At 50.5% G+C, this 12,044-nt stretch overlaps 1 protein-coding gene across 16 annotated transcripts in view; it reads right to left on the bottom strand.

Moving 5' to 3' along the window:
- The window catches only part of Dysf (dysferlin), a 205,189-nt gene that overhangs the window by 72,329 nt on the left and 120,816 nt on the right, over positions 1–12,044 (bottom strand). For all 16 annotated transcript variants that reach the window (XM_052174136.1, XM_052174140.1, XM_052174138.1 and 13 more), the window contains 3 exons: positions 8,939–9,032; positions 8,191–8,268; positions 1,236–1,417 (listed from right to left, as the gene is read on the bottom strand). In XM_052174136.1, the coding sequence (XP_052030096.1) occupies positions 1,236–1,417; positions 8,191–8,268; positions 8,939–9,032 (354 nt within the window). The remainder of the gene's footprint in view (positions 1–1,235; positions 1,418–8,190; positions 8,269–8,938; positions 9,033–12,044) is intronic.

Below are 12,044 nucleotides of genomic sequence, written 5' to 3'. Positions count from 1 at the left end.
TTCTCAAGAGCTCCCAGGTCAAAAATCCCCAAATCAGACCTGCACTGCCCACTGCCAGCCCCTGGCATCATTTGGGGGGCACCACACACAGCATCATCTTCCCCCTCACCCCTGGCTGCCACGCCTTCTCAGGACCGATGATATGTAGCCATGGCGACTCTAACTGGAAACATCTTCCAACCACTCCTCCTTGCCCCTGCACCACCTGCCAGACCTGGCCTCTCTCTACCTGGTCCTCTTTTCTGGTACAACATGGCCTCCCTTACTCAAAGCAGCATTCTGGCCCCAATCCCCCAGCTCGCCTCAGCCTTCCTCTTCCTCCTCCAGCAGCCTCCACACTCCTAGGATGCCCACATGATTTCAGGATTTTGTCCTCACCACAGCTTGCCCTGGTATTTTGCATAGCACTATCTTATACTGTAACATAAGCCACCTAAAAATAAACCTTTTGTTTTGTTTTTAAGCGAGGTCTCAAGTTACCCAGGAGAGCGTCATATTTGATAGATAGACAAAAAGGACCTTGAACTTCTGCTCCTCCTGTCTCTACCTTCCAAATGCTGGGATTACAGGCATGTGCCACTATGCCCAGTTCATGCAGTGCTAGGGATCCAATCCAGGACTGTGTCCATGCTAAGCAAGGACTCCACCAGTTATGCCCCATACACAGCACACACCTGTTACTTCTTTTGCAGTTAACTTGAGCAGAATTTAAAACTCATTTTGCCCATCAGTGCAACTGCATTTCCAGTTACACGAGACTGGTGGCTCCCAGACAGCACAGCCAGAACAGCATGGAAAGGCCCTGCCTGTACCACAGGGCCATATGGTGCTCCAGACACTATGCCTCACCTAGAGGGTTCTTCACACTCTGAGTGTCTCAGGTCCCACCTAGCAGCAAGCCTCAGGCAAGCGGTTACTCAGCCCAGTTCAGCAAAGTGCTTGATTAGTAATTGTGGGGAGAAGGGACAAGATAGACCCGGAGGAAAGCCAGCTACTGGTCCACAACTCTGTGTGCTTTCAGGACCTCATCCCCTCTCTCTGACTAGCCATGTCTTCCAAGGGTCATGGGACACAGGCCAGTCATCTATTTTCAACTCCTCTATAATCATTTCAGTGAGCAGCCAGGGGAAGGCCACCGCTCCAAGGCTTGGGGACCCAACACTCACAGCATCACTTCCCGGGGGTCCTGAGAGGATGGACAACAAAGGGGAGAGGTTGCGGGTGAGCGTACTCACATAGGTGTCGTGATCATACAGTTCCACCACAATGCAGGGCGGGTGCTCAGCGACACTGGCTGGCTCACCGAAGATCTCTATCTCATAAAAGATGAGGGTTTGATCCCAGGTGGGGTTCAGGGTGTTCCTCTCCACCACTGTCTTCTGGCTTTGATGCAGGAAGGAGACGATGGCGTAGGGATCTGGATGGGGCAGATGAAGGAGGCAAGATTTAGCTGGTGGTCCGGGAGTTCCACAGCCACAAAACCAGAGCATGGTTGTGGCCGCCATTTTAGAATAATAACACTCAGGCCAGATGCCATTTCTGAGGCTGGCCAAAACCACGTGGAGATGGAGATGGCCTGAAACTTCAAACCTTTCCTTTCTCATTCCTACCTGGCCACCTGGGTGAGGTATACCAGAGAAAGTGGGTACCTCGGTGACCCATTCATTTATCCAACAAGTCTTCCCAGAGTGCCTTCGTCACGCCACACTAGGGACTGGGGGATGGGGACACAATTAGAGCAAAACATAAAATACCTTCCCAAACCAACAATTTGAATGAGAACATGGAAGGATAAATACAAAGGGCAGGAAGTATGTTCACGGTAGATCTGGGTTCTTTGAGAAGGGCAAAGGTATGAAGTTTAGGATCCCTAAGATACCATCAGTGGGACAGGACCAGTTTCTTTCTTCAGCATTTCACCCCAGTTGCCATACAGAGAACAGATGGAGATGGAGATGGCCTGAAACTTCTCCAGGAGATGCACATGTGATAGCATGAACCAGTTATGAGGCTACAGCACTGATATAGGCAGAGCTGACACCATCATAGGTGGATGTGGAGTCTAGAGCTGCCAGGCACTGAATGATGTGAGCTCCTCACTGGTTCAAAATTCCTGAGCAGCCTGCCAGCCCCAATGGCCTGGGATCCAGCCAGCCATTTTCTCTGCCTTGTCCAAAGGCAAGTTGGTACGGCTGGAGCAGATTCCAGAATGGTGGTCCTCAAATGTGCAGGTACCATGGAATCACCTAGAATGTTTTCATATCTCTCTTGCACATGTGATACAGCAGGGGTAGGGTCCTTGTGTTTCTAACAAGTCCCAGGCAACAATGTGGGAAGCCAGCATAGGTCTATGGGATGCGAGAGCATTGGAAAGAGGACAGAGGGCTTAAAGGTATCAGTTTAGGGGTAGGGACCTGTGGACTGCTTATGGCATATGGACAAGTAGCTAGATCTGGATGTCTGAGAAGACCAAGCACAGGGCCCTAACAGCTGATATCTTCAGCCTATCCAAAATGCCAAGCCCCCAGGCCAGCCCCAACACCGCCATTAACTGCCCAGGTGACCAAAGAGAGCTCCAGTGGCCTCAAAACACTCAGAGCTGCCCAAACAATCCCATGCCAGGACGGGGAGACTGGGAACTGGGCCAGGCTTTCTGGCCATAAGGAAACCAAGAGACAAACCAAAACCTCTGCACAGGAGGTGACAGAGATGGGGCTGGCACCGAGTGACTATAGAAAATGTAGGAAGGGAAGGTGAGATTTGCGCTTCCTCTTAGGGTAGACAGCAAGGTCCGATACTGTGACTGCCTCTCAGGGGCCAGCTGGAAGGGTGACGGCATCTAGATCAGTCGGAAGCACTAGGCACCTGTGGCAGAACCACTGGGTTAGCCTATGGGCACTGAACCTGAGCCCAGCCTGCTAGCTCAGGAACTGAGGGGCAGTAGAGGAATCATGGAGGGCATCCCCTACGATACTGGCTTTGAACCTGACTCTGTGGTTGGAAGAGGGCAATGTGATGTCCTAGGCGGAGAGAGAGACTTCCCCGGGGGAGTGCCTCCCTGGCATAGACTCCCATACCCACACACAGGTCCTGGCAGGCTGGCCCCAAGCCCTCTTCCTTCTGCCCCTGGCAAGGCCTGGCGGCGTCTGTGCGTTTAATGAAACCGTCTGGCTGTGATACCATCAGCTCCAAGCTCGGCAGAGAACCTCTCCCAGTTCCAGTAAGGGAAGGAGGGCGCGTTCCGATAAATAAAACCATATTAGAGAGCCGGCGAAAAGGCCTCTTTTGTTCCCACCCCCACCCCCCCTATGCTTCCCAACGCTTTATTTTTATAAGCGTGCGGGCCCCAGACCGACCGCGTTTACACAAAGGTCACAATTGCACATTGTAGCGGCCATGCACGTTGTATTGCTGTTGGCAGCACCCCCCACGCCGGCCTCCGAGCAGGCTGGCCCTCTCCAGCAGCTCCAGCGGCTCAGGCAATGAGCTCAGCGCTAGGGGAACAGACAGGGGGCAGCTCACAAACAAAACTCACCCAGACCCACACGCATGCACCCCACCCACCCATGGGAGGAACAAGGACAACAAAGGCATTGTAAAGAACAGGCCTGGAGGCCTTGGGCCTCAGACACTGGGCTACTGTGTGCCCAGGGCCCAGCCTCCACTACCACCCCCGCCCATCTCCCCATTCCCACCCCTGCAAAAGACAGAAGCAGCAGCAAGGTGGCCAGATAGACTCATAGACACATCCTCTGTCAGGAGGTAGGGTCAGAGGGCAAGAGCCAGGTCCCCATGTTCATAGTCCAGCCAGCCTGAGGGCTTCAGGACCCAAAAGCTACAGCAACTCTCCCTCAAGGGGGACATGTTTGAACAGAACCCTTGAGGACCATATGCTGCCTTTGGAAGGCTCCAGACATAAGCTACTTGAGGGTACCACAGGCTTCCCTCACAGGAACCTGTCACCAAGCCCCAAACAGGACAGATTTTTGTCAGACCTTCCTGAGGCAGTTGGCACTTGCATCCTCATCAACCAGCCAGAGTCCCAGAGCAGAGGCTGTGAGTGATGGACGGTCGTACCCTCTGCCAGAGAGGATGTGGATCTAGAACATGAGCCTAAGAGATAACCCAGGTGGCTAGGGTTGGCCTGAGTCCTAGTCAGGTACTCTATGCCATCCCCATAAGAAAGGAAGGGGGACTGTACCCCAGAAATCAAGACGATGCAAGTTCAATTTTCCCATAGCAATATTGCTACTACAAATCAGGAAGGACAGGAGCGGTGGTGCCTGCCTGTGAACCTGGTACCAGGGTACTGCAGGCAGAAGAATTGGGAGTTTAGAGCCATCTTGAGCTACATAAGTAAGTTCCAGACCAGCCTGGGTGACAGGAATTCCTATCACAAAATAAAATAAAATTTAAAAATAAAATTAAAATAAAATTAAAAATGTTTAAAATTGTCAAACTCAGTGTTGGCAAGCAGTGGGTAAAGTGAGTGTTCCTTTTTATCGGGAGCTACATAGTTACCCTTCAGAAAGCAGCTGGGCAAGATGCCCTGAAAACAGAACTGTAACCTTTTCCTCACATTCCTGAGCATCAACCAAGTTAGCCAAAGACTCTAGGTCCAAAGACGTCACTACAGTGGCTCTGGTAACATGCCCCTCGTACGTACTCACGTACTAACTGGCTACTCATGGTAATAAATTAGGTAGGGTAGCTCAGTGCCCAGCTTGCAGATGACGGAGACACCAGCCAAGCTTTTGAATGTGACTCCTGGGTGGGGATGGTCACTACCCACGTCAAGAGACAAAGTGATCCGATTTAACCAGAGGACATTTAAGAGTGTGGGTCAGTGTCACCCGGGTGTATCTGGTCAGCTTCTCACAGATTCCAGCCATGCACAGGGAAAGCAGCTGGCCTGGGTGACAGAGTGAAGCCAGCGCCACAATCAGGGCACTGCAGGAGGAGGGATGGATGGTGGGCAGTCAACAAAGGGGCCTGGATGGGTGCTGAGAAATCTGGCTTGAGTCCCTCATGCTCCCCAGTCCTGGGGAAGGCCTCGAGGAACACTGAAACAGGTTAGACAGCCCTCCCTACACCCTCCTGCTGCCCAGCTCCGCTGTGCATTGTAAAGCCTGGATCCTTTTCCCAGTCTCTTTCCCAGGAACCCTTTCTAAGTGAAGCGTTTCACAAGCCTCCAATGCAGTCTGGAAAACCCCTCCTTGTGCCTGTCGGATAGATGCCTTCCCACCCCACCCCCACCCTACCCCCCCCCCAGAGCCAACCTGAACAAAGAGCCTGGCTTAGAAGAGGGAGGCTCAAACAGCATCTAGACCCCAGAAGTCCAAGAGCAGGGAGTCCCTAATGACATCTGAATCCAGGGGTCCCTATGGCACGGGCAAGCTGAGAGGCTCAACAGACCCCACTGTGACCTGCCCTAACAGGAACATCTCTCAGAAGCACACTGTTTCGGCTTCACTAGACCACAGGCCGGCAGAGAGATGTGGGACTTCATAAGTAGATCTCTCAGCTCACAGGTCACTGCATCAGGTAGCATCTGGCCTATTGGCCAGCTCTCTATAATTGGGTTAGCCAAGGGATACACCTTCGATCCCACTGGCCTGTGAGGTCCTTAAAGACTATATAATAAACAAATCTGGGTTCCCAAGATGTTGTAAGACAACCTTTCCCAAAGTTCCTCGGTCGGTATGGAGTAGCAGTTGTCAGCAGAACCATGGCTCCAGCCAACGCAGACGTTCTCAGGGGAGATGGGGTAAAGCAGGCAGCTTCTATCCTTCGACAGCATTGGTGTATACAGAACTAGGAACACGTGGTGTTTGGACCGTGTTGGGGGAGGACATGATACTGTCACTTTAAAGGGTGACAAAAATCTGGCAAGATGGAGCTAGGGACAGAGCTGATGGAGAGTGATGTCTCAGTCCTTTGGAGTCAAAGCTTTTAGCTCAGAGCAAAGCATGTACCAATATCAGACGTCAACAGGGATTAGATGCTTCTTATACGCTCTCTGTCTGATCTCTCCTGCACACACACACAACTCAAGCACACTCCGCAGACACCTTCCATGCATCTAGAGAGTGGATGTGGCCACAAGGGCCAGCCCCACTGAGGGACAGTCCTTACTCAGGCTGTCTGAACAGCACCAGCCCACCAGTGTCTCCTCCAAACGGCACACCCACAGGCTGTTGGTGGGGATATGGTGGGAAGCAGAGGACTGCTAGGCCCTGGAGAGTGGTAGGCATCTGGAAGATGCTCCCAGAAGTAGCAGTCACAGCTGGACCTTACCCTGGCCTCAGACATTCTGCCTTCAAACACCAGTTTCCTCCGGAACGCCAGCCAGCGGCTGGGCATAGCATCGAGCAGCCAGCCGTCTCAAGGTCAGTTCCCGGGGAGAAATCGCTTTGGTTTAGGGTTTGGGAGTGAAAATAAACACTTCGAGTTTTATAGGTTCCCCGTGTTGGCTGCTGTTTTCCTTTCCAGCTGCTGCTCAATCGGGCCTTTCATTCAGAAGCCCGTGGCCTCTGAGGAAGCCCTGGGCAGCACCCTCAAGGCTCAAGGGACGTTTATCCGGGTGGAAAGTATGACGTCTTGCAGACCAGCGCCTGCTGACCCAATGCATGATCCACATGCTGAGCTCTGCTTCCCTGGGTTACCATCCTGGGCGGGGGCAGGGAGCTGCCCTTTAGAGCCCTTAACCAGCTCAGTTCAGAGAGGACAGCCGGCCTTCCACCCTCGCCCACAAACCCCCACGTGAGGAAAAAGGCTGGGAATAAGCCCATGTCAGAATCCTAGACACGGCCACTGTAAATGTCTAATTGCCCCAGTCCTGACAATGTCATTGTACAGAGGGCTGTCAGGACCCGGCCGAGAAGCCCAGAAGGGACCTACTCCAGCCATGGTGCTTAGCTGAGTAGGGCTGGAGAGCAGTCGTTGGGAGCATGGGAACCTGGATGTGAACTACAGCTGCTGGGAGGGAGGAAAGTGAAGGTTCGGAAGGATGGGAACATGGCCGCAAGCAACGCAGCCTCTCTGTGAACAGAAGGCCACTCTGAGGGAGCCCAGTCCTCCTTAGCCCCAGGGAGACTCTTGCAGGGGAACAACCACAGACTTATTTCCCAACTCTATCACCTGTCAGGGATTTCAACTCCAGCAATTAACAGAGCCCACCTGATTCTGTATTTCTTGACCCATGAAAGAGTTAGGGCACCTAGCTGTCAGTTTCTGCCTAGGTGCACATCCCGAGGTGCTCATGTAAATGTCTTCTCATTAGATGTGTGGTGCTGAAGGTTCATCACAGGGAAACAAGGCACCTCCCTGGGTGAGCTCCCGGCTGATGGGGTGATTACAGCAGATACCACAACTGAGAGTCACAGTGGATAAGGGCTCGGAGAAATGTGCTGGAGTGTCAGTGCTGGGGACAGAGTGATCAGGGCAACTTAGGGGAGTCAAAGGTTATGTGATCTGGGTCTGAAGTTGAAATTGAGGAAGAAATGCATTCCAGGCTGAGAAAACATCAAATGCAGGGGGGATTGCAATTGTGATCGAAGCTGGTGGGGGGCAGGGCTCTGGGTAAAAGCTGTGTACAGAGATGGCACAGGCACCACATCTCATGCCTTGTCTGACCAGGGCAAATATGGCAGATTCATCTGTCAGGATCTATGTTTCAAAACTAGAGAGCAAGAAGTCCGGTTATGTTTTGGGCAGTGTCGAAGGAAGCAGGGGGAGCAGGGAACCAGGAAGGAGCAGGGCCAAGACGCTGCTGAAGCCAAAGTCTTCCATCAAAGACCCCAGGCCAGGCAGGCATCCCAAGAGCTGAGTCTAGGAGCATCAGGGCCTGGGAGCTGGGACTAAGACGGGTCTGGGAGGGTAGGGCCTAAGGAAGCTGGGTCTTCAGAGTGGCCTGAACAAAGAAAGATATCACCAGACATCCAACAAAGAATGTCCCCTGGGAAGGAAAGGACAGCCAAGCCAAACCCTGCTACAATCTCATGGAGCAGCCAAGCCAAACCTTGCTACAATCTCATATAAGGAGCAGCTGCCCTGAGACCTGGAGATATCGGGACCCAGAAACAGTATCCAGCACTCACGGAAGACAGGCACTCAAGGATCCTGCTAGAGGCAGTCAACACTCTCCACCCTCCCACTGGGAGTCCTGGGTCCTCTCCTTCTCCCACCTACCAGAGAAGGAGTCCTTGTCCATGGCTGGCAGGTCTCGGGCCTGGTACAGGTAGCAGCGCAGATGGTAGCGGTTCCCATCTTCAGTCAGGAGGAAACAGAGATGTCATGTGATGAACAGGGTTGCTAAGGGTTGGCGCTACAGGAAGAGGAGGGACTGCCCCAGGAAGGGCCGCAGACACTGGCTATATACGGAATCGCCAACAGCCATGGTGCAGAGTGAGCCTCTTGGTTAGGAGGACAGATCATAGCTCAGAGGCAGCAGTTTGCATCCTTAGAGGCTCTCCAATCCAGGAGAGAGACAGGGAAGGAGGGAAGGCAAGACCAAACTCATGGTCACAGCAACTTGATTGCACACATCTCTCTAACACACAGATATGAATGGGACACATACCAAAAGACCCAACTGGCTTGAAAGCACACACAGTTCTCTAGAACCTCAACACACAAACACACACACACTCACACACACATACACACACATACACTCTCACACACACACTCACACACACACACATACACTCACACACATATACACATACACTCACACACACACTCACACACACATACACTCACATACACTCTCACACACACACACTCGTGCACACACTCACACACATACACACACACACTCACAGACACATACACTCACTCACACACACACACACACACACACACTCACACAGGCACTCCTGACTATAGAACTCTACTCCAAGTGTGAGGTCATGAATACACACTGAATATCACTTACAGTCAAAGATGCAGGAGATTGTGGGTCTGTTAACGCCAAAGCTCAGGGTAGAAACAGACATGGAATCTTCGCTCTTGTCATCCACCATACCACCCTGGAAACACAAAGCTTATCAGGGAACCACAGAAAACTGACCCTGGATCTCTGCTCCCAGCAGGCCCCTGCTAGTCCTCCTACTCTGGACATACACAGCTTCAAGCCAGACTAGCTGTGGGTCTGAATCATTCAGACGCTCTTATACCTGAGGGGCAGGGTCCTTCTGCTCAGACCCGGTGATTTGTCCCATCTCTCCCACTTGACACCAAGGCTTGCTGCCCTTAGCTCAGGCATGGGCTTCAGGTCAGCCATGGTCCCCACAGCTGCCCTTAACAGTCCATAGAACAAGGTCTCTTCCTCTCATGTCCTTGCAAAGGGACCACGCTGCACATGCTCCTCTGCTATGCACTGAGGTCCTGCTGCAGCTGCATGGACTCTGGCTCCCACCCCAGGGCTCCTCCCTGCAGACAGGAGAGGAGCACAGCAGTACCCCCTCCACTTCCTTTGGCCCCAGTTTCAACACGGCTCCAGAACTGGATCACTTGAGTTCTGATGCTGCCTGTCACTAGCTGTCCCTGTGACTTCAGACAAGTTTTTTAACTTCTCTGAATCATTTTTTATATATCAGAGATTATACAGTGTCCAGCTCAGAAAGTTGCTATGTCTATTAAAGATAGATAAGCAGTTCTTAGGAATCTGCCTGGTACACAGTACATGCTCAAAGGTTAACAGTCCCAGTCTTAAGGGAATAAGGCACAGGAATAAGGCTGAAGGGATGAACGTCAGCAACTATGCACTACACACACATACACACACACACACACATACACACACACACACACACATACACACATACATATACATACACACACATACATATACATACACACATACATATACATACACACACATACACATACATATACACACACATACATACACACATACACACATACATATACATACACATACACACACACATATACACACATATTCCTATATGTTCAGAATTATCCCAGGAGTGGCTATGGATGTGACTTAGTCAGTAAAGTGCTTGCCTTACATGCATGAAGATGTGAATTTAATCATCAGAATCCATATAAAAATGCCAGTTGTGGTATCCAACACCTGCAACCCCAATGATGGGGAGACAAAGACAGGTACCCTAGCCTAATTGCAAGCCCCAGGCCAATACCCAGAGGATTCCCCAGCATGTACTAAGGATACATGCTCCACTATGTTCATAGCAGCCCTATTTATAATAGCCAGAAGCTGTCAAGAACCCAGGTATCCCTCAACAGAAGAATGGATGCAAAAAATGTGGTATATCTACACAATGGAGTACAATTCAGCCATTAGAAACAATGAATTCATGAAATTCTTAGGCAAATGGATGGAGCTGGAGAACATCATACTAAGTGAGGTAACCCAGACTCAAAAGATGAATCATGGTATGCACTCACTAATAAGTGGTTATTAGCCTAGAAAACTGGAATACCGAAAACATAATCCACACATCAAATGAGGTACAAGAAGAACAGAGGAGTGGCCCCTTGTTCTGGAAAGACTCAGTGTAGCAGTATAGGGCAAAACCAGAACAGGGAAGTGAGAAGGGGTGGGTGGGAGGACAGGGGGAGAGAAGGGGGCTTATGGGGAGTGGGGGGCTAGAAAAGAGGAAATCATTTGAAATGTAAAGAAAAATATATCGAATAAAAAAAAAAGAAAACGTTAGAATACAAAAAAAAAAGCAAGATAGGTAGCTTCTGGGGCACCCTCCCCCTGAGGTTGCTTTCCAGAGTACACACACACATACACAACACACACACACACACTGTATACACTGCATACATCACACACACACATACATACACCACCTCAACACACATCACATACACCTTACACATACCACTGCCACACATACACTACCCAACACGTCACACACATAACACCCCAATACACATATGACTCTATACATACACATACAAATACACATGCACATTAAGAAAGTTATTCCAGCTGAACATAGAGTCACACTCCTTTATTTTCAGCACTTGGAAGGCAGAGACAGGTGGGTTTCTGTGGGATCAAGAACAGTCTGGTCTACATAGTGGGCTCCAGGTCAGGGCCTTCCTGGTGCCTTTGAGAAATGCATCCTACTGCTCGTGTGCTCTTTCTGTATTGCGTCTGTCACTCTGTTGGTCTGTCTTTCACACACACACATACACACACACACACACATACACACACACAGAGAGAGAGAGAGAGAGAGAGAGAGAGAGAGAGAGGAAAAGGGAGAGGGAGGGAAAGCAGGTGAGGGCACTGAAAGTGGAGCTTCATGGCCCCTAGGTGTAACAGTACACTTCACACACATACACACACACACACACACACACTCACACATACACACACTACACACACATACACACCCATATACACACACCACATACATACACACGTACATGTACACACACATGTATACACACCATACACCACATACATACTCACACATGCACACATACCATACACACCACACCCACCACACACACATCACACATACACACACATACATACATATTACACACACCACATACACACATATACACATACACACACATATACACACACCACATAGACACACATACATGCACATACACATGTATACACACCACACACCACATACATATGCACGCATGCACACATACCATACGCACCAAACACACCACACACATACACACACACATACACACACACCACACACACACATCACACATACACACACATTATACACACCACACACACATATACACATACACACACATATACACACACCACATACATACACACATACATGCACACACACACATGTATGCACACCACATACCACATACATATGCACGCATGCACACATACCATACACACCACACACACACCACACACATACACACACATCACATACACCACACACACACATACACACGCACACACACATACACACATACACACACATATACACACACCACATACATACACACATACATGCACACACACACATGTATACACACTACACACC

Source organism: Apodemus sylvaticus, chromosome 2 (genome assembly GCF_947179515.1).
Source record: "Apodemus sylvaticus chromosome 2, mApoSyl1.1, whole genome shotgun sequence".
Classification (NCBI taxonomy): Eukaryota; Metazoa; Chordata; class Mammalia; order Rodentia; family Muridae; genus Apodemus; species Apodemus sylvaticus.
This window is presented reverse-complemented; position numbering and strand designations above follow the sequence as displayed.